The following is a 27,857-nucleotide window of genomic DNA, read 5'->3' on the forward strand; positions in this document are numbered from 1 at the left end:
TACATTTTCCTAGCGAGACGCTTTTTTGTGATGTAAAAACATACGATTGGTCTGTTCCTTTTAAGAGGGCGGGCTCTATGTTTGCATCCCGGAAATACAGAGTGAAGCACTCTGTCACGAATACAGTGCTGAACTTCGAGTACATTCTGCCTTTCCCACCTCGAAATGGGTAAATATTATCCTTCTGTGATTCGCAATTTACTAATCTGTTCCAGCATGCCCCACTTTTGTCGAATTGTATAAATGTGAATTTCTTGTAATCGTCCACGGCATCGAAGTACACTACTGTCAAGCAGTCATTTAATGATCAACTTGAATTATTGTCATATTTCCCATCCAAGATTGCACCACACGGCAAAACAATCCTTCAGTGCAATGTAAACCAAGTAGCACTGTATCTGCAGCTCTGACCGCGTTACATCCATTATGTCGCACGCCTTACATCTGCTTATTATCGTTCTATTAAATAATCAATGCAAGGGACCAAAGTCTCCGACGAGCAGATTGAAGGCTAAGTTGATTTTATTGATTTTCTTAGGCTATTCACTTTATTTTTCCTCATCCCAAACGTCAAACCGTTACTCTTATCTGTCCTGCAGTTATATCTGCTTTATTTTTCCCCAGTAGCTTTGAATGCGCTCCCCTCACATAGACTAATCCCCTCTGTGATTATCTAATAATGCTCTTTCCTTATTATCAAAATGGAGCAGATTTAGGTTTTTTGAAGAGTGATGTGTGGCCAAAAATTAAAATAGCAGACAATACAATTTTAAGGAGAGCATTGAGGGCAACCCACATTAAAACGTGCCTCTGCAGTTGGACGTTTAGGATGAGTAGAATTAGAGGTGGGAGTCTTTGGGCACCTAACGATTCGATGATGGTTATGATTCAGAGGCTCCGATTCGATTATAATTATTATTAAATTATTATATATTGATGCACCACAACCCCCCCCCCCCCCCCTTTTTTTTTTTTTTAAATTGTTTTGTACAGTAGTTCCAAAATTGTTCAAAAATCCTCTCAGGCTAAACGAACTACTATTTCAGTATAAAGTTATCCGTTAAAAACAGTAAATAAAATACTCAAGTCCCCATTCTGTATCGGCGGCTTTAAACTAAATTCAATTAATTTAATGTTGTGAATCAACAGTTAAAGTTGTTAAAATTGCTCCCGTTATTCCATAATTTCCCTTCTGTCTACTTTCGACGTGAAAGTTTTAAAACTGTTCCATCATTTAAAGATAGATTCAAGTCAAGATTTTGTCGATTTTTTTTTTTTTTTTTTTAAAGATAAAAATTAATTAGGTTCGCTACAACAGAGCCTTCTAGAGAAGTCTACTGCTTTAAGATGGCGCCTGTTTACTAGCGCGGGAAAGTGTCATTTCGCATCTAGTTCTTGGTATATGATCTAACACTGTCGTCGTCTGTCATTTCACATCTAGTTCTAGATATATGTTATATCTGCCATAGCTGTGTGTTGCCGTATGTTTGTAGCAACTAGCAACTGGGCGCTGTTTGTAGCGGCTGACGGCCGCGGTCAGGTATTGTTTGTTTTTTTTTTTTTTTATAGCGGCATGAGTTCAACATGATATTTACTCTCGGTCCGTTCCTCATTGCGTCCTGAAGACCTCGCTGACTGTTTTATTTCCGTTTCACCTGGTATAATTCAATAATCGGAATTTGGATGTTTGTGAATCGTTCTCGAATTTTCCACGGCCGAATCGCAAATAATCTAAGAATCGGAAATTTCGCACGCCTCCAAGTAGAATGGTGGTGCTGCATCAGACATAGTGCCGGGTTCGAAATGTAGGAAAAATATTGAGACTAAGACTGCATAGTGTGTCTTTTATTTTTTTTTTTCTGCAGCAGGGGCAGAATTATAGTAAACATTTTAAAATACGTTATATATGTATTTTATTCCTAAATATAATAAATATAAATGTGGTGCAACGATTAATCGACTTACTGGAGTAGTTGAATTTGAAATAATATTCAAATTAAAATTGGATGCTTTGAGTATTTGTCTTATTAAAGTGGCGTTGTAATGGTTTGTTTTGAAAGTGTTTGCATTTAGTTTTATTGTTTTGGGTGGATAGACTGCCCTCTCGTGGCAACAGTGAATATGGCACAACTCATTTTACATGGCTGAATCCAGCCACTCCCTTTTAAGACCAACATAGTTTTTCTTTGCGCTAATGTTTTTTTAATGCATTCATAATTTAGTTTATAGGTATGTTTCACTGTTTTTTGTGGGAAAATCTGAACTATTTATTACGCGCATTGTAAAAAAAAAGAAAAAAAAGGTTAGCATTTATGCTAGCAGACTTTTGCTAGTAATTTAGCCAATTGTTATTTTGTTGTACTTACAGTAGATCCTTATTTCTTTTTTTTTATACAGTTTGAGGCTCAGCTCAGGTATTTTAATTTTTTTATGTTCCTTATCAGGCTGCAGCTATCGAATATTTTAGTAATCGACTGAAAATTCTATCGAGTAATCAGATAAATTTTGGGTATAGAGCAATTATAAATATACATGAGAAAACAAGACATTTCATCTAATATTGAATTATTTTCAGTCAATCACTATCTTATTTTCGATGGACATTGTTGAAAACAGCCAACAATTGCATCTCAGATGTGACTAGAATTTTTAAAAAACACGAATTAACTGCTTTCACTCAAAAAACTTCTAGATCTTATATATATATAAAAAACAATATATAGACATCTAGACCCCTAAGGTCGTCTGGAACGGGTCTTCTGCATGTTCCAAGAACAAGAACCAAGCAGGGTGAGGCAGCATTTAGTTATTATGCTCCTCACCTCTGGAACAAGTTACCCGAACGTCTGAAGTATGCTCAAACTGTTAGCTCCTTTAAATCAGGGCTAAAAACGCTTTTGTTTAGCACTGCATGTCCATAACTGTCTATATATTTCAATCTACCTGCCTTCTATTCCTCTTGTGCTTATCTCCATTGCTGATTTCAATGATTATTAGTAGTAGTAATTTTTGCTTTATTTTTATTTTTGTTTTATTTTTATTTATTTATTTTTATTCTGTGATTAAATGCGATCTTTTGTGTTGGTTTTTACGTTGTGTTGATTTAAATGTGATTTTTATGGTCTTCATGTGATGTAAAGCACTTTGAATTGCCTTGTGTTGAATTGTGCTATATAAATAAATTTGCCTTGCCTTGCCTTACCTAATAATGTCATTACGCCTGATAACACCTATCACTTAAAAGTTAGGTGTTTTTCCCACGTGTTTCAATTGAATTTCCATTCAAGCTATTTTTAAATTCAAGTTTTTAGTTAAACTGTAAATCCTGATTGGATTTTGCAGTGTTCAAAATAAAGTTTGTTAGTTAGTATTCGTTTCAGCTCTAGTTCCTTATCCGATTACTCGATTCGAACTACTTCACTGATAAATCGATGACTAAAATAATATAGCTGCAGGCCTATATAAATGTATTTAATTTTCATCTCAGTAATTACAATGTGTACGGCCAAAGCAAGGCCACGATTGGCTAATTTACATATTTAATTGACGCTTCTCAAAAGTGATACGATTTGTGATAGTGAAAATAGGAGCACAAAAAAAATCAGCACAAAGGAGCACAATTACTTTTTCTATAAATTTGCATATGATGGGGGCCAACCTCACAGAGGTGTATTTGTCTCCTTTTGTAAAACAAATTGCAATTTTAGCATACCCCCGTTTCCTTTCACCCTCTGCGCTTAACACCCTCATCCACTCCCTAGACAGGAAAAGCCAAGGTCAAGAAGAAAGCGGTGTCTTCCTCCGTCTATAGGGTAGTCCCTGGATGCCTTGCACCTCAGTAAGGCAGATATGCTTCAGGAATGTTCCCTCCCCTTTATTCTGACCGACAGTCTCAAGGTCAGCTCCTATGGACATTTGTGTTTATCCCCCCCATACTTCATTTTTTCCCCCCATTCTTCCGTCTTTTTTCTGTATCTGTAAACAGAAGTTAGCTACCATACCAGAGCTGGGGGATTCGTGATGCCTTGTCAGACATATCTGTCTTTTTAATCTGTCCTTTTGTCATTCCATTTTTCTTGTGGGTGACTTTTTAGATGGCTGTGGAAGCTGGGAGGCTTCTGTGTGCTTTTGTTGCCTGGCATCTGCCTTCGTCACACCGGTCATAGCCTCATTTAGCTTGCAGCAATGTTGCTCTATGTTCCCTGCTAGATTGGATATTGTTGTTGTTTTCACTAAGCGGTGCCATTCAGCCTTGAGTCTTAGTGCTCATCTTTTGTTTGAACAGCATGTACACAGGGAGAAGCAACTCTTATCTGACCTGAATCAAAATAACCTAAATGGCTTTTAAAAGGCTTTATCACATCCCTGCTGTAGAAGAAAGATCTACAATTTGGTTTTTTTTGTCCTGTTTAGCATCCCTGAACTTTTTCACCTAACCTCGTGACCCTGCGAGGGATGGTGTTTTGTGCCCGGATTGATTGGTTTTCTGGAAGATCCGCAAGACAAATATCTAGTAAATAGGCCACATGTAAATACAGGTAGTCACCGGGTTATGAACGAGTTCTGTTCCTACGCTGGCGGAGTAACCCGAATTTCCGCATAAGTTGGAATGAACCCTTTAAGTACCCCTCACACCTCAGAATAACTATCCAAAAACATGTATCATACGGTAGTATGAAAAAGTACCAACCTTTCTGGAATTTCTCACATTTCTGCATAAACTCAAATATGATCTGATCTTTCTCAAAATCACACAAATCTAAAAAGTCTCCGCTTTAACTAAAACCACTCAAACACTTATAGGTTTTCATATTTTAATGAGGATAGCATGCAAACAATGACAGAAGGGGGAAAAATAAGTAAGTTAACCCTCTGCCTAAGGAGACTGATGAGTGGTTTAAAGCTGCCCTACCCACTATAAAACACACACCTGGTAAGAATTGTCTGGATGAGAAGCATTGTCTGATGTGCATCATGGCTCGGTCAAAAGAGCTGTCTGAATACCTGCAATCAAGGATCGTTGATTTGTATGCAGCTGGGAAAGGATACAAAACCATCTCTATAAGTTTGGATGTTCATCAATCGACAGTCAGAGAAGTTGTCTACAAATGGAGAGAGTTTGGTATGGTTACTTCTCTCACAAGGAGTGGCCGTCCACTAAAGATGACGCCCAGAGTTCAGCGCAGAATACTCAGAGGTAAAAAAAAGAACCCTTGAGTGTCTGCTAAAGACTTATAGGAATCACTGGCACAGTCCATATCTCTGTGCACACATAAACTATATGTAAAACTATGGCCAAGAATGGTGTTCATGGGAGGACTCCACGGAGGAAGCCACGGCTGTCTAAAAAACATTGTTTCTCGTTTAATGTTCGCAAAAGGCACTCGGACGCTCCACAGAAGTAAATGAAGTAAAACATTTTAGGGACTGATGAAACCAAACTTGAATTGCTTGGGAGTAACACACAACGTCATGTGTGCAGGAAAAATGGAACAACTCAACGTCAACACTTCATCCCCACCGTTAAGCATGGTGGAGGGAGCATCATGATTTGGGGCTGTTTTGTTGCCTAAGGGCCTGGACAATTTGCAGTCATTCAAAACTTTATCAGGATGTTTTGCAGGAAAACCCGAGGCAGTCTTTCAGACAGTTGAAGCTATTAAAAAAAAAAGAGGATGGATGCTTCAACAAGACAATGATCCAAAACACAGAAGTAAATCAACTTCAGAATGGTTTCATAAGAACAAAATACACGTTCTGGAGCGGCCAAGTCAAAGTCAAGACTTGAACCCCATTGAGATACTGTGGCATGACCTAAAGACAGCGATTCCTGCCAGTCATTCCAGGAATCTGACTGAACTACAGCTTTGTAAAGTTTTAGTTCGGTTCAGTTTTGTGGAGAAGAATGGGCCAAGATTAGTCCTGATTGATGTGCCAGACAGATCTGCAGCTACAGGAAGTGTCTGGCTAAAGTTAAAATATAAATAAATATAATAAATATGATGGTTCACTTATTTTTTCCCACCTTCTGACATTGTTTGCTAATCGTCCTCATTAAAATATGGAAACCTATAAAGGTATGGGGGGTATAGTTAAAGCAGTTTTTTTCATCTGTGTGATTTTGACAAAGATCAGCTCGTATTTGATGGTGATTTTATGCAGAAATTTGAGAAATTCCAAAATGTTTTCATACCACTCTAAGCTAGCGGACTTTTGCTATGCCAGTTAGCCAATTGTTCTTTGGCTGTACTTAGATCATCATTAATTTTTTTCTACTGTTTGAGGCTAAACTCAGGTATTTCAATTAAATTTTAAATGCATTTATTCCTGGTGTGAAATGAAAGTGCAATTCATTTGAAAAAACACTCAGGAATTTTATTTTGGATTTATATTTCATTCTCTTTTGATAGGGCAATATTAGCCTGCCTAAATACATGTTATTGCATATATAAACACTCATTTCTTTGTTTTACATCTCCTAAAATGTATTCTGCAACGCATTAAATGTTCGTAATCTGATTACTCGATTATTCAATCTATCTAATTGATAGATTAATCGATTTCCTAAATAATCTATAGCTGCAGCCCTACTTAAATGTTTTTGTGAAAAAAAAAAAGATTATATGCCATGACTGAGTGCAGACTATTTACTGTATGACTGTCAAGAGTAACCGCCCCGATCTATGTGGAGTGCTCATACGGCGCTGAGTTAATCTATCAGTCCTTCACTATACACACAAGCACATAGATGAACAGACACACAGCCAGGTTCTGAAAATCTCCTTCACAGCAGCACTCCTGGGAGGAGTAACCTCAGCCGGGTCCGATATTATTTTCAAAGCTTTTTATTGAACAGTTTACAAGTTATGAATGAATATGTTTTATTTGGGGAAACACTGTATTGACAGCCACCTATCAATAGTAATGTGACTATTGTCAAGGGTCTGTCAATATTAATGTAATTATGATGTAGTGGGATCCGAGGAATAGCGCAGAGTCGGAGGGCCCGAGTTACATCTCCGCCCCACTGCCGTATCAATAGCTGGGATTGCTATTGACAGTTTCCTTTCAGACTTGCAGCACTTGCCAGATACATAACGAGCAGACGTTTCAGTCAATGCTGGGGTGCCTATAAAAATTAAGTATTTGAATTTACAGGGCTTATACTGTGGACAGATAGAAATCCATTGTTCTCGTGTAATAGTCAAAAGTCAGACACCATGAAAGATTGCAGTGCTCAAGCCACACTGTGGCAGTTGTCGGAGTGGGAACCTCACGATATGATACAAAGCTCACGATAACGATGAATTCATGATATGGCGATACAACGATTATCATACAAACAAACAGAAAAACAAGCTATCTTCACCCTTCTGGTGTTAGTTTATCACTAGTAGATGTCCAAACACTTTCAAAGGAGAATAAAATGCAAATCCAAAATAAAATTCCTGAGTGTTTCTTCAAACGATGCGCTTTCTTTTCACAAGAGGAATAAATGCTTTTAAAACTAAAAATACCAGAGTTTAGCCTCAAACAGTAGAAAAAAAAAATTAATGACGATCTAGGTACAGTCCAAGAACAATTGGCTAACTGGCCTATCAAAAGTCTGCTAGCTTAAAAGCTATAAAAGCAACTTTTTTTTTTTTTTTTACAAAATCTTAAGAAATTACTCGAACACATAGTCCCACAAAACAGCTAAAAAACTAATGCATATTCAAGCATATTAGCTCAAACAAAAACATCCCTTCTGTTAGTCTTATCAGGGAGCAGCTGGATAAAGCCTTGTTGAGTTACGGCATATTTATTATTGCCACTAGAGGGCAGTGTATCCACTGAAATCAATTAAACTAAATACAACATCACACTAATTAATCAAGTTTTTTTTTTTTTTTCGACTCTAATCACTCGAGTTAATCGATTAATCCTTCCAACATTACCTTTAAGTTAAACAAATGGAGCCTATTTTGTGGTTATTACCCACTTTGAGACTACTTTTTTTTTTTTTAATCCAAATTCCTCTTCCGTTAGACGTGGTGCTAGTCACGAAACATGGCAGCCTTTCAAATTCAACTCAATGAATTCGTCACACCTGCTTACCTCAACACAAAATCAGTTTTTTCCCCCCACATTGATTTGCTAATTCTGACTTTGTTGGAGAGCAAATCTTCCATCCATTGAAACATCATGAATACGCCAACGGGACCCAACCATTGCCGCGCATTACATTTAGATATATATTTTTTCCACTCCCCACCTCTGAGCCTTCTAAAGTGACCGTCATCTTCCTCTCTTTCTGTCATAACTGCCATATTTACCCCAGCGCAATCTCAAAAGCCTCATGACAAATCCTGTTCAGCGAGACACAAAAGCCACTGTCGAAAAAGGGCCTCTCTCTCGCTTACTCTGTCACTCTACTGCTCTGTCTCTCCTTGTGTTAGTTAGTCGCCCACTTCCGAAAGCGTTTCAGTCGAGGAAAGGCCAGATAAAAACTGGGGAACTGAGAGCTGTTTGCGCCGCAAAATAGCCTAGACGTCACAATGGTGCGATCCCATATGGAGTTGACTCCGGGGAAAGGAAGATTGTTCCACATTTGGCTGATGTTTACGGTGTACTAGAGACTGTGCCGTTAGCCTAATCCCTCGTGATGTGATTTGTATACACACTCCTATCTCCAGAGGGTGCAGGCACCAAGAGCCCGAGGCTTCTCTGTGTGCGTTTCTTGGATTGTGTGTGTTTATACACTGGAGGGAGACCAAGACCAACCCTCCCTGTTCCTTTGCGTTGCGCATCTCAAAAGTTGCATTAAGGATGGATTTTATATGTGAAACTGGATTTTCCTCTGTATGTATGAGGAAAAGATGGCCTTCACCTCAAGGGCCCCGTCCTGCTAACAACCAAGTTCTGTACTTGTACCCATATGTAGCATCTTAGTCTCTGTTCAGACTGCAGACGTATCAGATTCCAATCGGATTCCTCCTCAAATCTGATTTTTTTTTTTTTTTTTTTTTTTTTTTTTTAGGGCTGACTGTTCACTTGAGATGGGAATCTTTGGGCACCTAACGATTCGATTACGATTCAGAGGCTACGATTCAATTATAAATCGATTATTTTTTATCTCGCGCCATGAGTTGAGCCAGAGTGGAGTTGAGCATTGTCAATGACAAGCATGATCTTTAGCTACTCTCGCTCCGTTCCTCATTGCGTCCCGAAGACCGCGCCGGCGCGCTGAGTGTGTTTTACTTCGGCTTTACTTGACATATTTCAAAAATCGGAATTTGGATGTCTGTGAATCGCTCTCGAATCTTCCATGGCCGAATCGTGAATAATATAAGAATCGGAAATTTCGCACACCTCTACTGTTCACACTATTTTTAGAAAATGTCCAAATCAGATTTGGGCTTGTACAAATGTGACACACCTGACAGGTTGCTGTGGCAACGAAGGCATCATTCAGCACAGTGTAAGGTTACAGACAGTCAAAACTTGTGTATATGGCAGAGATTCGAGGTGGGAATCTCTAAATAGCTCACGATACAATACGACCTCCGATAGAAGGCCCACGATAACGATTTCACGATAACAACAATTGTCGATACATCGGTCAGGAAATTATTCTACAATGCAACTTATGAATAGAAAAACCATTTGACAACTATGGCAGTCAATGGCAACCTCAGAGTTTTTTGGGGGGCATTTCGCATCATTTTGGTGCATTTATGGGTCACTTCCTGTTCATTTTGGGTTACAGAATAGGAAGTAATCCGGGAACAAATAGGAAGTGACCTGTGAATGGCCCAAAATTAACAGGAAGTTCATTTTCGTGCATTTAGAGGTCACTTTCAATTGATTTTGGTGCACTGATGGGTCGTATCTTGTTGAGTTTGGATAATGGAACAGGAAGTGACCCGGGAATGAATAGGCAGTGATTCAGATCCAACAGGAAGTGACCTGTAAAAGCAATAAAATGGACAAAAAGCCCGGTCATTTGCCCGTCCCAATGTAAATGAAAAAAATACATTGATAACCTTTTGGGATACAAAGTATCACGATATATCAGCATTTCAATATTTTGTCAAACTCCTATTGGAGATAGACCGATTATCGGCCGGGCCGAACTCTTGTTTGGATCAAACAAATGAAATCTAAAATCGTGGGTCTCTGTCCGCTTTAAGTGCACCAGTGTTATTGCAACGTCGCTCTCCAACGGGAATCTGGTTCTCTTGGTCTAATGTGAAAGTGCCCATACTTTTAAAATTGGGAAATAAAAACATCTTTTGTGTTCTACCAGGTATGGAAGAGGAGGGCATTCAGGAAGGAGGACCTATCTCAGAAACAGCGGTAGACCCACTGATCCCAGTCCTGCGCATCAGCCAGCTGGATGCTCTCGAGCTTGACTCAGCCTTGGAACAGTTGCTATGGACCCAGTTCTCCCATTGCTTCCAGAATTTCCGCCCGGGCCTTCTCACCCCTCTGGAGCCGGAACTGAAGGCTTTACTCCAGCTGCTCCTGTGGAGGTTCACTCTGTATCCTGACAGCACCACAGTCGGCCAGTCTTTACTAAGCCTGCGCTACCGCAACACCTTGTCCTCATCGAACCGCTACGAGCCTTTGTCCCACAGGCAGAAGTTGGCGCTGGTTCTACTAACAATAGTTCCTCGTTGGATTCAAGAGCGATCCCACAACCTTCAAATGTTCTTTGGTTTGACTTCAGGGGCACCAGTTTCTGAAGGCTTCCAAAAGACCCTCTGTAACTGTATGACTCTAATTTTCGGTGTTTCCCGCCTTGCAAGCCTTGTCAACTTTCTTGTGTTTCTAAGGAAAGGTAACCACCCTGTTCTGGCGGAAAGGATCATCGGAGCCCAAGCGGTTTATAGCAAGCCTAACGTGAGCAGGGACATTACGTATCAATACATGAATCGTGAGCTACTGTGGCACGGCTTTGCAGAGTTCCTCATTTTCCTGTTGCCACTGATTAACATGGGGAAACTGAAGGCTACCGTATATTCAATGGTGTTTGGGGGAGACAAAAGCGAAGCGGACGTTGCACGGAATAAAGAGGGAGCGTGGAAAAACTGCACGCTGTGTGGTGATTGGCCCACCATGCCTCATACCCTTGGCTGTCCACATATTTTCTGCTACTACTGTATTAAAAGTCATAGCATTGCAAATAATTGCATCACCTGTCCCAAATGTGGGGCAGAGGCAAGACAACTGGAGCCTGTCAAAATCGAGGCATTTGACAGACATTAGATGACTACAAATAAAGAATAAAAATGTAGTTTTGGGTCTGCAATTTATGTAAGCACAAGCTTAGCAGGGCTTCAACAGCAGGGTGACCAAATGTCGTCCTTTGCCCGGACATGTCCACTTTTCACATCCTGTCTGGCGCGTCCGGCTGGGTTTTATAAGGAAAATTTCCGGTTTTCATTACTTTTTAAGGGACCAGTCCGCGTGTGTTGAAACTGACTGACGCTTTGCACAGAATACTAATTATTAAGACTTTTATTACCATCAACATACATATCATTAAATGCTCATGTACCCAAAATTATAATTAAGACGAAAATACCTTTTGTTCTACTTTGGATACAAATTTGCGCATGCTTGCGCAGACAGACACTATCATGGCGTCAACTGTCAATTTTCATTCACAAACAAACCTTCGTCACAACAGGAGCTCACATACTATCGGTATGTTTACGAGCTAAACTTACTTTTCGGCAACTCTTCTGTCGGAGTTTTGTACTGGTGTGATTTGTAAAATCCGATTGGTGTCGCATCGTTGCGCTGCCGATGATTGTAAACTTTTTTGGTAGTGTTTAATATTGTCGCAACGATTGTAAACTTTTTTTGGTAGTGTTTAATATTGTCTTGGCTACTGGTGTTTGCTAATAGGGTAGCTGTCAGTGAGCTAAACTGCGCTATGTAATATGGGAAATTAGTTTTAAACTGCTGCGTTTGGAAACATGCTGGTTGAATCGTTTGTCAGTTTATTTCGGTTATTGTTTGCATGCAATCTAGAACATTGAATAAGAATCGTAATTGAGTGGGAATAACAAAAAATGTTTAGTTGGCACGTAGCCTACCGTGTGTGTATTAACTGGACTACATTTCCATGGGCCTGCATTATATTATTTGATGGGGCTTTGCAAGGTCAAGGCCAATATAGTAAAATTTGTTTCAGGCGACACAGGGAATTTTTCGAATGACCCCTCAAAATTTTCCATTCGCTCAAATTTTTTTTTTTTTCCCCTTCAAAAAGGACAAATAGCAAAATGCTACTTGTCACACAATTTCTGACCAAATCACATAATTTAAACAACAACAAAAAAATCCAGTATGGTAAGGGGCATTAAAGTTCAATACAGAATTTGGCAAAAACATACAGTTCCCCCAAAATTAGCCAAAAACTTTCCCATTCATTTCTAATGGGATGCCATTGACAACCATGTACGTCCAAATTTCCCATTCATTTTCAATGGAAGGAAAACATTGGTCGTTGTGATTTTTTTTTACTATTTACCATGACAGCTCATTGACATTCAACTGGCGCCCAAGTAAGTCGAAGCCATTGACAGCCATATACGTCCAAATTTCCCATTCATTTTCAATGGAAGGAAAACTTTGGCCCTTGTGATTTTTTTTTACTATTTACCATGACAGCTCATTGACATTCAACTGGCGCCCAAGTAAGTCGATGCCATTGACAGCCATGCACGTCCAAATTTCCCATTCATTTTCAATGGAAGGAAAACATTGGTCGTTGTGATTTTTGACTATTTACCATGACAGCCCATTAACATTCAACTGGCACCCAAGTAAGTCGATGCCATTGACAACCATATACGTCCAAATTTCCCATTCATTTTTAATGGAAGGAAAACAGGTCCTTGTGATTTTTGACCATTTACCATGACAGCCCATTGACATTTAACTTGCGCCCAAGTAAGTCGATGCCATTGACAGCCATGTACGGCCAATTTTACCATGACAACCCATTAACGTTCAACTGGTGCCCAAGTAAGTTGATGCCACAGAAAGCCATGCACGTCCTTGCCATGGACAGCCATGTACGTCCAAGTAAGTCGTTGACCTTGACAGCCATGCACGTCCATGCCATGGGCAGCCATGCACGTCCAAATTTCCCATTCATTTTCAATGGAAGGAAAACATTGGTCCTTGTGATTTTTGACCATTTACCATGACAGCCCATTGGCATTCAAATGGCGCCCAAATAATTCGATGCCCTTGACAGCCATGGACGGCCATGTACGTCCAAATTTCCCATTCATTTTCAATGGCAGAAAAACTTGCGTGGTTGCGATTTTTGACCAAAAATATAGCATTACGGTCCACTGACATTCAACTGGCACCCATGTAAGTCGATGCCATTGACAGCCATGCAAGTGACCTGATAGATATGTATCTACCACAGCACAGCACCAGAAATTGTAGTTTCTTATTATTATTTAATCCCACATTTTTATTTTTTATTTTTTTTAGGAATAATAAAGCCTGTTGAGTAACTGCTGAGAATTTCAATTTGTGTTTTTGGTTATTTACTTTACGGCAATATTTTTTTTTTCTGAATTTTTCTATCCAGATGGAGAGGCACACTTTAAATATCTTAAAGTGAACTTCGAGTAAAATTCAAGTATCTCGAGGCCAGGCCGAGTGTCCTCTATTTTTGGAAATCAAAATATGGTCACACTATTCAACTGCATTTCACCTTTTTATGATGTCTGCATTTTTTTCCCCCCCCAAGCATACATGTTTAATGCATTTGCACATGTACCACTACTCCTCCGTTTCTCCGGCCGGACTTGGGGTCGAACTATTTGTCTTTGAAGCACTCGGCAGACTACCGAGAACCCCACAGTGCATATATTTAATTAAAGAATGTGTTGATTTATTCTCCAAATTCTCTTGGTGTGGGCGCATGTGCGAGTTTGTTGAAATGGGAATATTTGTTCTGATGAAAAATGCAGAAAGTCAGCTGAATAAATAATGGGAGGAATTTCTGATGCCTCTCATCATGGCCAAATTAGCATTTGTTGTGTATTTTGTGCCTAAATTGTATTTCAACATCATTAAAATTGATTTAGGGCCTTCTCTTGGGTGTTGATTCAGTTAAGTGGAGGAGGGATATGAGGGGAAAGTTATAACAATCATCACACTTCTCTCTAGACAGGCCTGGTCGTTCTAACTCCCATTATCCATTTTCACAGCACCTCAACATCCTCGAGATCAAGGGGGCAGCCGGGGGCTTGGATTGACTCACACACTTGACAGCTAGCCTCTCTTCTCCCTTGGCCCTTCTCTGTCTTGCTTGCCTTTCCATCTCTTCCTCTCTCGTAATCTCCAGGGCCCTTGCCCCCATAAGACTGTCGTAAACTGTACCAAAACCCTGGCAGTAGTCTTCTTCCTCGCAGGCGAATTACTCTCTAATCCCTGTAATGAGTCCAAAGATGCTTATTTATGCTGGAGTTAACCTCCACCAGTGAGCCCAGCCCCGGGCGAAATGCACCCCAGCTGAGTGAAGACTTTCCTGGTTGGCGAGAAGAGTTGTTGGGGGTGGGGGGTATTAGTACCTCCCACCTCTCCTTCCCTCCTCCCTCTTTTCTCCTCATACTACAGTCTGATCACTTGGGTTTAATTACTGATAGCTAAAAACATCCATTTTGGTTGCAATGATCAGAAACCTACCATAGGAAGTTCTCATATTAGCATGGTCTAATGGGAGTTTAATGTGCCCATATAGTAGACATCTGTCACGCATCATTAACATTCGTGTTTTTTTCCCCACCTTATTTCTAGGGTTAACATTACACACTCTATAGTAGTGAAAAAATGCTTTAGTGCTACGATAGTAAAGATAGAGTTAAAAATTGGGTTTGGTATTGTCCCTTATCCGATCACATGAAGCGCGATTTTAAGAAGATCGAACTCAGGTGGAAAAGATCGGGCTTTTATTCTAGCTGGCCAGTTGTCACGTTCAAAACCAGAAAACAGGTTGTGGTGAAAAAGCCACCATAAAATAGACCCAACTACTGACAGGATGTGACTTTTCCTTTTAAGTGTTTACTTGTCCCTTCAACTCTTCCCTTTTTTTCCCTCTGTGTAAACCAAAAAAAAAATACTAGTCAGTTTTTTATATATATATATATATATATATATATATTTAATGCATGGAACCATACTGTGTTCAGACTTAGAGTATGTCTCACATATACTGTATGTGTGTGTGTGTGTGTGTGTAAACTATATGGAGACAGAAACGTGCCATTGGATGGTTGTCTGTCATTTTCTCTCCCCCTTCCGAATAGGCTTGTCCAGTTGGACAAAACAGTTGTTGCTTGACAATGGACCGCTCAGGCTGGCAATTGGGCGGACAACCTTTTTACATTTTCCAATAGCTGCAGTTTGCCTATAATACAAGGGACGGTGTAATAAAAAACATAACATTTTTTATGAGGTGACATATGACACTTCGCCCTTTTCCGGGACTAGGTGTTGGAGGTTGTTGCCGAAGCAATTTTTCCATTTGGGCCGTCTTTGCACCGACATGAGAGTGAGCCAATTCCTTTGCAACACCCACCAAGAAGTCCACTTGTCTCTCTTTATATTCTTATATATATATATATATTATAATCTAATTAATTATTTTTCTCATCTTAGCAAAGCCGATACCGTTACTCAGGATATAAAGGCGTGCATTACTTTGCGTTACTACGTTGGTTCAATAACTCAAGAAAAGTCTGCAAGACACGGAAAGAGAAGAGCGGGAGTGGGAAAGAGGGTATGCCGTTGCAAATGTGATGCTAGGCTAGGTTGCTCCAATAATACCTGACTGTAGCCGACAGCCTACAAACTACGCCCACATGATGCTACGCTAGATGTGACAAGTATATGAACTAGATGCGAAATGACAGACTTCGCGGCGTTAGCAAATGGAGAAGTAGATGCGAAATGATACACTTGCCAGCGTTAGTAAACAGCCACCATCTTATAGCAGTAGACTTCTCAGAAAGGCTCTGTTGTAGAGAACCCTCTTAGCGAACCTAAGTACCTTTTTATCTTAAATACTCCTAAATCAGCAAAATCTTGACTTGAATCTATCTTTAAATGATGAAACAGTTTTAAAACTTTCATGTGTAGAAAGTAGACTGAAGGGAACTAATGCAATAACAGGAGCAATTTTAACAACTTCACGGTTGATTCACAACATTAAATGACTTCCGAACATAGCAAAGGTTACCGTCTAGTTATCGCAATATCCACAATATTCCTGTGTCTAGTTAAGTTGTGGGTAAAGAATTGGGTTAAGGCGAACTTTCCAAAAACCCTTTAAACTTCACATAGTGTGACCTATGATTTTTTTTTGTTTGTTTGTTTTTTTGAAAGAAAAAATAAACATGAAAAGTAAAACCAGTTACTTTGCCAACTAACTAATTACTCTTACATTCAGGTAACAGTAATACCTAGTGATACCCCTATGTGTGATTTAGCCATTTTAAGTGGGATTGAATGTGGGGGTGTCATAATTTATTCCTCAACAGAAATTGCATTTATTTAAAAGTTATATTTTTTCAGTTTTGTTTTGTTCTATGACTTGAATCTCTCAAAATTGTTAAAATTGATATTAAATATCCATACGACTAAATATTTTAGAAAACACTCATGCTTCCATAGGGTGTCCTTAATTTTTTCACATGACTATACCCACGGGTGAGAGTGGTTAGAATTTCTTGCCGGAACTCCCCGAAATGAAGGTCCCCACGGAGCCAGAAATTTTATATTATTTTTTTAATTTTTTATGGTGGGCGGGGGGGCGGGGGATGTCAAAACTACTGAAATGCAAAGAAAACTGTTTTGGTCAGTTATTTCTATAACACATACAAAAACTGATTTTCATTCAAAATTATAATTTTTTTCAATGATTTGCAAAATAAAAGTTAACAAAAACAGCTATCCCTCTCCTAATTTTTATTTTCCCTCATTTCCTCACATACTAAATGCCAAATCTCAATTTTAACTACTTAAGAACATAGGATTTATATTAAAATTGAAGTTAATGTAAACATTTACTTTATATATATATAATACAGATATAAGTAACATACATTCAGAAAAATAGTACAAAAGACATTATGCAGATTAAAATGGAATATATTTTGAAGATCGCGCAAACATTGACTTTTTTTTTTTTTTTTTAATTAAATCACAAGGAAATGAATAAGTAGCCTAACATAAATGAACAAATGTAAGTCCAAAGTGCACATTGACAGCTATGATGTTCTGAACCTCCCCACCAGAGCAAATAAAACTATGATAAATAAGCCTCCTTAACTATTCCTTGCTCTTGAAGATTTGATCCATTTTCTGTTGAATTGCCCCTTTTTTTGCTGTTTCAGACAACATGCACATTTGAACCAATCAGAGCTAACTATCTCTGGTGATTACATGTCAGTATTTCAGCCAATTGAACGGATAAATGAGTCCAGGCGTTTTGCTTTGCTGCGTTCATTCGCACATTGACCCGAGTTGTCATCGTCAGACTCATAACTGCAGCAACTGGGGAAACCTCCATGCCGTCCGTGGAATGAAATAAATAATAAATATTGGTGGAAAGGATTACGCTACACGAGCACTTTATTATGCTTGTTGTTCACACTTGTATATGTAAATTTGATGTTGGTAGATTGTTTTCTTCTTGGAGATGAAATGCATGTGTGGCAGCTTTGTATTTTTTTTTTTTTTTTTTACATCGCGTTTTGACAGTTGCCATCATATTTTCGGGATCAAAGCACCGTGTACCGGAACAGCATTCCGGCCCTGAATCTTATAACCGAACTGTGTTCCGGCCCTGAATTTTATCCCGGAACTGCGTTCCTGACCGTTCCCGACCACTTTCACCCCTGACTATACCTGGGATGTAAAACAGTCATCCCGTAGACGCTTGGAAACGATCCTCCTCCTTTACGCCACCATTAGGGACATTTTGACTAATGAAGCCTGTAGTAATGCACATAAAGGACGACACAGGAGCTGCTAGTTGTCAATATTTTATGCACTACATTACATTCATGTACTTCAAGTCCCGGGAAGAGAAATGAGAGATGCCTCTATGATCACCGTTAATGCCACTGGGACATGTCATTGTCTTAACATTTCAGGAGACTTACACCATAAACCTTTTTTGCAGTTATTATTCTACAAATCGTAATAGAGGTCCCCCAGTCCCCAGGAAAGATAAAGTCAAAGAAGTATATTAGAGTCTATTAATTGAGAGCGTGGATTGAATTAGCCAAGTGTTGGAAAAAGGCTATGGATTTGGCTAGGTAGAGAAGGCCGCGTTAAGCTTATCGGTCTTTGGATCTTTTCCAATTCACATGCTTCTTGTGGAGAAGCAAAGAAGCCCCCATTCCCAGCGGCTATGCAAAGCAATCTGCACATTCACACGTAGCCATTTAGGGAGCAAATTGGCCATGTGCCCCCACTGACGAAGGTTTTAAGAGAAAGGGAATTAGAGGGCATTGAATCCCAAACTAGATCTCCTTCTTTGATGAGCCTCTTTATCCGCATGTACCTCATCTCCATTTCTTTCATGCGAGTCATTGATTTACCTGATTAAATAGTTTTTAAAGACAGATAAGAATCTTTAATAACAAACTTTACATTGTTTTTTTTTTTTTTTTTACTAAATTAGAACATAATGATTTTAAATGTACATCATACGCACAACAATCATTCCAACAGAAATGAAAATCTTACATTCAAATCTTAGTCTGCACTTCGGATAGTTTTTCTTATCTAGTGGCTTGTCTAAAATGTCAATAGTAGCACTATATCGCTCACATTTCATCTTCTCAATAAAAGAAAAGCCAGAAATAAAATGGCAAAACATTCCTCCGAGGTAGTTAAATCCTAGGTGTGCTCGAGAGTTCAGGGATTGGAGAGTTCTCTGCACACCTGCCGGGCTTTAGATACCACCGGGCCCAATTATTGTAGTCTACCTCCTCCTCTTAAGCGCCTCTTCAGTCGAACAGGTCAGGGGGACAATCAATCACACCCAAAATAAAGAAGTCATTTCCTCAGCTTACATGCTGTGGTTGCATGTCTGACCTTAAAGAAGAAGCATCGTATTTGGGATGTAATTCTAGAATTTGAAACTACCTGAGAATTCAAGTGCTTTCACATTAGACCAAGAGGACCAGGGTCCGGTTGAAGAGCTACCTCACAACAACACTTGCAGACAACGTAGTAACCATTTCTATGCCCTTTTCACATACACCAAAACACCGTTAAAATCCTGTGATTTAAACGGACAGCCCTTGTACGTGAAAGCAATTTCCCTGGTCGACTGACACAGAGATTAAGCGGACATTTCACGGGTCGCGTCTTGGTAAAATGTCTTGGAAAGTCCCGGGACGAGGCGTATGTGAAAACAACTGTTAAATTCCCGGGTCACAGCTCGATGGCTCATGACGTAAATATCATGGCGGGCCAATCATCACTTTCTCTTTCTTCGCAATAACACAAAAAACAGTAAACAAACATCGCAATTATCAACATAGCAAGCTTGAAATAGCTAAATTAATATGAAAACTAGGGCTGTTAAAATTATCGCGTTAACGGGGGGTAATAAATTTTTTAAATTAATCACGTTAAAATATTTGACGCATTTAACGCACATGCCCCGCTCAAACAGATTAAAATGACAGCACAGTGTAATGTCCACTTGTTACTTGTGTTTTTCGGTGTTTTGTCACCCTCTGCTGCTGCTTGGGTGCGACTGATTTTATGGGTTTCAGCACCTCATGAGCATTGTGTAATTATTGACATCAACAATGGCGAGCTACTAGTTTATTTTTTGATTGAAAATTTTTACAAATTATATTAAAACGAAAACATTAAGAGGGGTTTTAATATAAAATTTCCATAACTTGTACTAACATTTATCTTTTAAGAACTACAAGTCTTTATCCATGGATCGCTTTAACAGAACGGTAATAATGTTAATGCCCTCTTGTTGATTTATTGTTATAATAAACAAATACAAAACTTGTGTTATCTTTCCATTCCAACAATAATTTACAGAAAAATATGGCATATTTTATAGATGGTTTTATAGATGGTTTGAATTGCAATTAATTACAATTAATTTTTAAGCTGTAATTAACTCGATTAAAAATTTTAATCGTTTGAGAGCCCTACTGAAAACATAACGAAATTAAATTGCTACTGGATCGTAGAGCGAGGAAGAGAGTCCATTGTCATTTTTGGAAATGTGTGGTTAATTTTGTTGCCGATGTTAGGGTCCGCAACTGCGGAAACAAGGTTATACCTCAAAGCAGAAAACAATGGAGAAGAAAGCGTTCAAGGGTTTATTAAATACTAACAAAAATACATGCGATCGTGGAAAAGCGGAATAACACAATGGTTCCATGACAGTAGGTTGATGGAGATCAAAAATACCAATCTAAAGGGTAGGCAGAGAGCTGATAAGACTACAAAACAAATACACTCAAATACCAGAACATCGTAGGGAATTTCAAAACAAGGGTAGCAGAGGTGTCGAATGGCTCCCAGCAAGTTAATATCTCGGCACCCTTCTCTTATATCACCTGGGCTTAAATACAGTCTTGATGAGCTTGAATTGGCTGCAGTGACAACGTTGGCAACGCTCCCACAACCGGCTGTGTAATAAAACACGATTTGACCAACACTGTGACAACTGATGCCAACCAAAAATGACAATGTCCGGGTTATAAAATCGTGCCAGCATCCCTCCACGCACGGAGAGCGTCAGTGGGGAACACGGGACAAGTCTGTGAAACTGTCCAACCTGTGTCATTCTCGTGGCATCTCTACATCCACGAATCCATCTACAAATTCCGCGGGAATTTCCCGGGATATGTTTGTGAAAGGGGCTCAAGGTACACCGGCGCACGCGATCGCTCTTACTTTCGTGACTTTTTGGACTGTCAAATTGTCACCACTTTCAGGAGAGTGAGACTCACGAAACTGCCACCCTGAGCGCCTCCACCTGTCTCGGCCACTGTCACTCTCACACGTTCCGTTCAGGAACAGCATGCAAAACACAACCGCCACATTAGGAGCCGATTCTGTGTATAGAATGCACCTGCTTAGGGCTGGGCAACAACATTTGTTGATGGTTAATTGTCTGTTATCTTGCCATTGTTGATTTTTAATAGCGTGCATGCTGTACTTCCATTTCCAAGGATGGGCAAATCGGTCCTCAAGGGCCGTAGTGGGTCCTGGTCTTTGTTCAGACTGATTCAGCAAGGACAGTTTAACCATGAGGTTTCTGCTGAAACAAGAAGCACCATACTGCGATCAACTGATTGCAATACATTAGATTGGTCAAAAAGGTTTCCCCTTGATGGGTTGGAACAGAAACCCGCACCCACCTCGGCCCTTTGTGGAATAGTTTGCCCATTGCCCATTTGCACATAAAGTGGCAAAAGCACACCCTGCTTCGCTTGCATTCACAAGCGAAGCGGTGCGCCTAAAGCGGACGGAGACCCATGATTTTTGAGTCCATTTGTTTGGTTCGAACTAGAGTTCGGATGAGTGTTCACATTTACAAAACGAAGCAGACTATCTGAGAAGAAGGACCAAATAGTGCTAGTGTGAAAGCACCCTCGGGCTCATTTTCATTAGTTGTAAATTAGCTACATGCTAATCTGTATCGGACTTCCAAACCGTGTACAGTAGGACTATGAGGAATCCGAATGCCTTGAAACATCTGACATAATCGTCTGATGTTTCCTTTGGGGACAAACTGGGTGCAGCAGATATGTCAAATATTGTGGCTTCTAAAAGTCTGACAACCTTAGATGAAAAGTAATGTTTGATCATCTGTTAACACCACAGATAGAATCTGGCATCTTGAGACATTTAAAGACAAGTTAAAAGACTAGCACTATTTGAGTTCAAGTAAGGACTGCGGGTTAGAAGCAGGAGACATTCAAATTTCTTGATTGTTTTGTTTTTAATTTTTGTTGTATTTGCTTCTTGTACATAGGGTAAACCACAGAAATGGTCGATGCGTCAAAGTATTTTTTATACAAGACAGTATCGGTTGTCTTCCACCGGGATTACGCCTGGTGTCCTGTGTGGGTGCTTCTGGGGGGGCGTGTGTAGTGACCACTACATCCTCTTAACATGATTTACCCATGGAACCAATGTGGGGGATGTTGGGTTCCAGAGGGAAACTGACGCACGGTTTCCGGGTCAGAGTGACTAGAGACACGAACAGCCAACACGCAACACACCGACTTGACTCGCCGACACAGACTCCCTATCATCATCCTCTACAGAAACTCATATTTCTGTTATTAGATGAATTAGGACATCAATAGCGAGGGGATAGAATGAACAACCAGAAGACACCGTGGGGATTATATGCAGGTGCACTGCAGTTTGCCCTAGGTCACATCTGTTTGCTATTTAGGTCTGGTGCTTCCCAACCTTAAAGTGAAGGAACCAGAGTCGTTTTGTCAGCCCTTTTAAATTTTGTCTTTGCCTTTTGGAGAAAAATACTTAAAATGTGTAAAAGTTTAGTCTACAGTTACTCAAAATGTTTTGGTCTGTAAATTTCAAAAGTTTTAGTCCAAAAAGAAATAAAGGTCTCCAACAATTTTGAATGAACATAGACGAGCACATACTGCAGCATCTACAAGGACAATGCCCACTTGGTGATGATAATACACACTCAGCAGGAAAACCAGTATATTATTTTTAATTAAACCCACCCAGAAGTCACAAACTGTAAAGTATTTTTCTGCCATTTGATATGAATGGAAAATTTTGCATTTTTTTTTTGCCATGTGGCATATTTGTGCCATATGGCAAAATGGATTTTGCCATGTGGCAACCAAATTTTCCATTTTTCTGCCATTTGATATGAATGGAAAATTTTGCTTTTTTTTTTTTGCCATGTGGCAAAACGGATTTTCCCATGTGGCATATTTTTGACATATGGCAAAATGGATTTTGCCATGTGGCATTGTTTTTTTGCCATGTGACATCCAAATTTTCCATTTTTCTGCCGTTTGATATAATGGAAAATTTTGCTTTTTTTTTTTTTTGCCATGTGGCAAAACGGATTTTCCCATGTGGCATATTTTTGACATATGGCAAAATGGATTTTGCCATGTGGCAGTTTTTTTTGCCATGTGGCATCCAAATTTTCCATTTTTCTGCCATTTGATATGAATGGAAAATTTTGATTTTTTTTTTTTTTTTGCCATGTGGCAAAACGGATTATCCCGTGTGGCATGTTTTTGACATATGGCAAAATGGATTTTGCCATGTGGCATTGTTTTTTTGCCATGTGGCAACCAAATTTTCCATTTTTTCTGCCATTTGATATGAATGGAAAATTTTTCTTTTTTTTTTTTTTTTGCCATGTGGCAAAACGGATTTTCCCATGTGGCATATTTTTGACATATGGCAAAATGGATTTTGCCATGTGGCATTGTTTTTTTGCCATGTGGCAACCAAATTTTCCATTTTTCAGCCATTTAATATGAATGCACGGCTCTCACTGTCTCTCCAGATTTGACTGGACTCACTCAATGAAGTATTTAATGAAGATAAGCATTTTTCCACGTCATTCTTGTTAAAAAAAAAAAAAGTGGATTATGAAGGCGGCACGGTGGGACAGTAACATGTTTGAAACTTTTTTAATGGAACAACACTTTTTTTCCAGTGAGCTATTAATTAAACCTTTCATTTAACTTAAGAGATGTTTCGGAGTCTAGGAAATTCAGGCACCTCTGAAGCTATTATTTTTAATTTGTGTGATTCATTAAACATGCTATAGGCATTTCAATGAAGTTCATTGTTTGCATTATTCAATTTTTGTACGCCATATTTTTACACTTATACTGCAAATGAATATCTGCTCCAAAAATCGATTATCGGCCCCTCTTACTACTAATAATCGGGATCGGTCCTGAAAACTCATATCGGTCGATCTCTACACAGTCCACCACATCACCAAACAAAAAGGTCACTCACAAATGTATTAATACTGAAATAATATCTCCTGATTGTCCTTACAAATTGACTTGTATAGTCCTCAATTGAAAAACAGCTCACAGGAAGCCATGACTTATTTTTAGGCAAGAATGAAAAAAGTTGGGTAAACACGCGTGGTCAAGAATCACTGTGTTAGGACCATCTAAGTACTTTGCCTGCAGGTTTTTGCTGCAACTAAATGAACAATAATCTGCATGCATGCTTCCAGATGTCCCAGTGAATTTCCTGTGACTTAAGGCACCAGCTGAGCTCTTTGAAACTCCTGATAACTTCTGCAAATGTGATTGAACCTGTATTTGTTCAGGAATGCGGTGCACGGCTTGAAATTCCCTTTTTTGCCCTCAAAGAGATATAAAAGAAGGGATGAGTCTGCTTTGAGCGCCAGCCTACCTGAGTAAACCGTAACACATTTTCACAACACGTCATAGGCGGAGTTTGACTTTTGGGGCGGGGGGCACAATATGTTGATGACCCCAAAACGCAGTGTCAGCAATAAAATTCACTTACAAGAATATTTAAAATAATAAGTTGACAGTGAGCCCCCCCCCCCCCCCCCCATCATTCTTGAGGGGAATTCTAAATAAGGCAATACTTTTCGCCAAGATCGTCATCCATTGAATTTGGTACGCCCGTCAGTGTCTTGCCAATGTAGTTACCCCAGTCAAAAATTGTATTCCCTGGGCGGAGCCATATGGAGGTAGATTTGGGTGTTTATTATTCAATTTAAAAAAAAAAAAAAAAAACGTTGCTTCAATTTTTTTTAAAAAGAGTTGCTTCAATCAAAATATACATTTTAACAAAAAAAAGTTACTTCAATCAAAAAAAAAAAAAAAAAAGGTTGAATGCAAAAATTAAATTTGAAACTAAAAACAAAACAACAAAACTTTTCTTGAAGTAATGTTGATTTGTGTTTGGGCCACATTTTGGCTTTTCTCTTTATTATTCAATCAAAAAAATAAGTTGCTTCAAAAAAAATATAGATTTTAAAAAAGAAAAATCATTTCAATCAAAAAAAATGTTCAATCGCAGAAAAAAGTTTTTGAATGCGAAAAAAATATTTCAGATTGAAAAATTTTCATTTGAACACTCAATTTTTCATTGAAAAAGTTTTCTTTGATTGAAGCAATCCTTTTTGTGTATGGGCCAAATTATGATTAGGACATTTGTGTCCAAATCACTCCATCCCCCAAAAAGTTGCTTCAATAAAAAAATATATATTTTCAATAAAAGAAATATATATATATATATATATATATATATATATATATATTTTTTTTTTTTTTTTTTTAATTATATGCAAAGCAAATGACTGTCTAAGGTGCTCGAAAAATAATTTCGACCCATTATAAAAATATGTTTTTTTGGTTCATTTTATTCATTTTTGTTGGTTTTATTGCTTTACAACTTATATATATATAGGAACGTCAATTACATGCAATGACACTTTTCGGCCACCAGGGGGGCCTGGCCCCCATGCTCCCCCCCTAAAATCCGCTTATGCAAAATGTGCACGTGAAAGTGGATGAATTAAAAGAACAAGATTTGATTTGATGAGTGTTTAAATGAATACAAACACGGTTGCTCTTTTGTAAACTTTTATTTTTATTTATTTATTTTTTTTTTATGATTATCATTAACTAAAATGCCCGTAATCCAATCCCAGACGCTGTGAACTGGAATGAGTTATTCACTAGTACAACCCCTAGCACAAAGTATGGAATCACCAGTCTAGGACGAGCACTCACTCAGACATTTTATCATGTTGAACAAAATCAGATAAAAGTTTTTAAAAAATACTGAATCCGTTCAAAAGTGCAACTCTTTAGCATTCAGAAACACTAAAAGACATAAAAAACATTGTGGCGGTCAGTAAATGTTACTTTTATAGAGCAAGTGCAGGGAAATATACAGTGATACCTCGGCTCACGAACGCTTAAGCTCACGAACTTTTCGCCTCAAGAACATTAAATTCGCGAGCATATAGTCTCTGCTGGCGAACTAGTTTTCGGCGGACGAACCAAGCCACGCGGTCGGACAGCGCCACGAGAAGCTGACGCACGCTCACGGCGTCCCAGTTCGTCCCCTCCCTTTCGTTGAGTGCGGACGTGGTTTGTGTTTGATAGACATTTTGGACCATATTGAGTGTACTTTTGCTATTATGGGACCGAAAAAGAGTTACATACAGTCCTTATGGAAGGTGACTCGTGTTACCAATTCGCCCTCGACTGGTAATTGGCGGTGCTTTCAGCTTCCCACCGTCGTGAGAAGTGGACCGGCGAGTCACGTTGGCTCGTTGTCGTCGGTTGTCTTCGGTTCGCCCGATTTCCTCTCCAGAAAGGAGGCGGCGTGCATACAAACACCCAGAGGCGTCGGATGGCTTTTTGTGGGCACTTTTATTAACAACCAAAAGCATGTGGGGGGCACAGCAGTGGAGTCTACGCTAACTGCGCACTTTGCCGGTAACACTCTCCTTCCAAACAGTAACTCCCTCCCTCCTCCTCCCACTCCTCCCACTCCCATACCATCGCAAAGGTAAATAAAACAACTTTATTATACAGTACAGTTTATTTCTTTAATTATAATACAATAGCACACTTATTATACATAAAATAAGGTATATTTTTGTGTAGTTTTAAGGCTTATTTAGTAGAAAATTATGTTTTATGGGGACCTGGGAACGGATTATTCTCATTTTAATGGTTTCTTATGGGAAATAAATGTTCGGAAGACGAACTTTTCGCCTCACGCACACTTTCTGGGAACCAATTATGTTCGTGAGCTGAGGTATCACTGTATATGGAATCACTCCATTCTGAGGCAAAAAATATGGAATCATTAGAAACAAACAATGAAATAACGATCAAAACACACCTCTAGTATTTTAGTAGCACCACCTCTGGCTTTTTATGACAGCTTGCAGTCTCAGAGGCATGAACTTGATGAGTATTCGTCATCAATTTGGTGCCAACTCTCGATTGCAGTTGCCAGATCATCCTTGCAGGTCAAAGCCTTGCTGTGTCCACCACAAGTTTTCAATAAGGTTGAGATATGGGCTATTTGCAAGCTATGACATTGACTGGATGAGTCTTTCTCCAAGGAATGCTTCAACAGTTTTAGTTCCGTGGCATGATGCATCGTCATCTTGGAAAATAACATTTTCAATTGAAGGGATAAGAAAGCCGTCTAAAATTTCAATATAAACTTGTGCATTTATTGAAGATTTAACCACAGCCATCTCCCCAGTGCCTTTGCCTGACATGCAGCCCCATATAATCAAGGACTGAGGGAATTTTGATTTGTATTTGTATTTATTTTGATCTCCATTAGTTGTAACAGGTACATTTACGCTTCCTGGAGTCAAATCAGCCTGCTCAGTTCAAACATTTACACCAGTGCTTGCCTCACCAACCAAAATGCATACAGAAAAAAAAACAAAAAACAATAAAAATAAATACAGCCCACCCCCAGCCTCCCTCTCCATACACTCACACACACACACACCTACATATAAATGCACATATAGTACAGACATACACATTACATATATCTGATGTTTTATATATATATTGATGTTTTCTTCCGGCAGTCATCTTTGTAAATCTCACTGGAACAGCATCAAATAAAAGTTCCAGCATCATCACCTTATCAAATGCAGGTTCTTGACTCTTGTTTTGATGCTTTTGCGCATGCAGGTTAGTTTGCTCCGTGCTTGAACGGGCACGCCAAAAAACGGATAAGACAAAAAAATTGGAACTGTGCATTAAAACCTGCAGTGTGAACCTAGC

At 39.1% G+C, this 27,857-nt stretch overlaps 2 protein-coding genes across 4 annotated transcripts in view; one reads left to right on the top strand and one right to left on the bottom strand.

Annotated features, from left to right (window-relative positions):
- The window catches only part of LOC130909059 (polyamine-modulated factor 1-binding protein 1-like), a 283,508-nt gene that overhangs the window by 221,765 nt on the left and 33,886 nt on the right, over window positions 1-27,857 (bottom strand). The window lies entirely within an intron of this gene.
- Window positions 69-14,032, top strand: pex2 (peroxisomal biogenesis factor 2). Its single transcript, XM_057825136.1, has 2 exons — window positions 69-169; window positions 10,289-14,032. The coding sequence occupies exons 1-2, from the start codon at window positions 166-168 to the stop codon at window positions 11,248-11,250; spliced, it is 966 nt and encodes a 321-aa protein (XP_057681119.1). The 5' UTR covers window positions 69-165; the 3' UTR covers window positions 11,251-14,032.

This window comes from Corythoichthys intestinalis, chromosome 20 (genome assembly GCF_030265065.1).
Source record: "Corythoichthys intestinalis isolate RoL2023-P3 chromosome 20, ASM3026506v1, whole genome shotgun sequence".
Classification (NCBI taxonomy): domain Eukaryota; kingdom Metazoa; phylum Chordata; class Actinopteri; order Syngnathiformes; family Syngnathidae; genus Corythoichthys; species Corythoichthys intestinalis.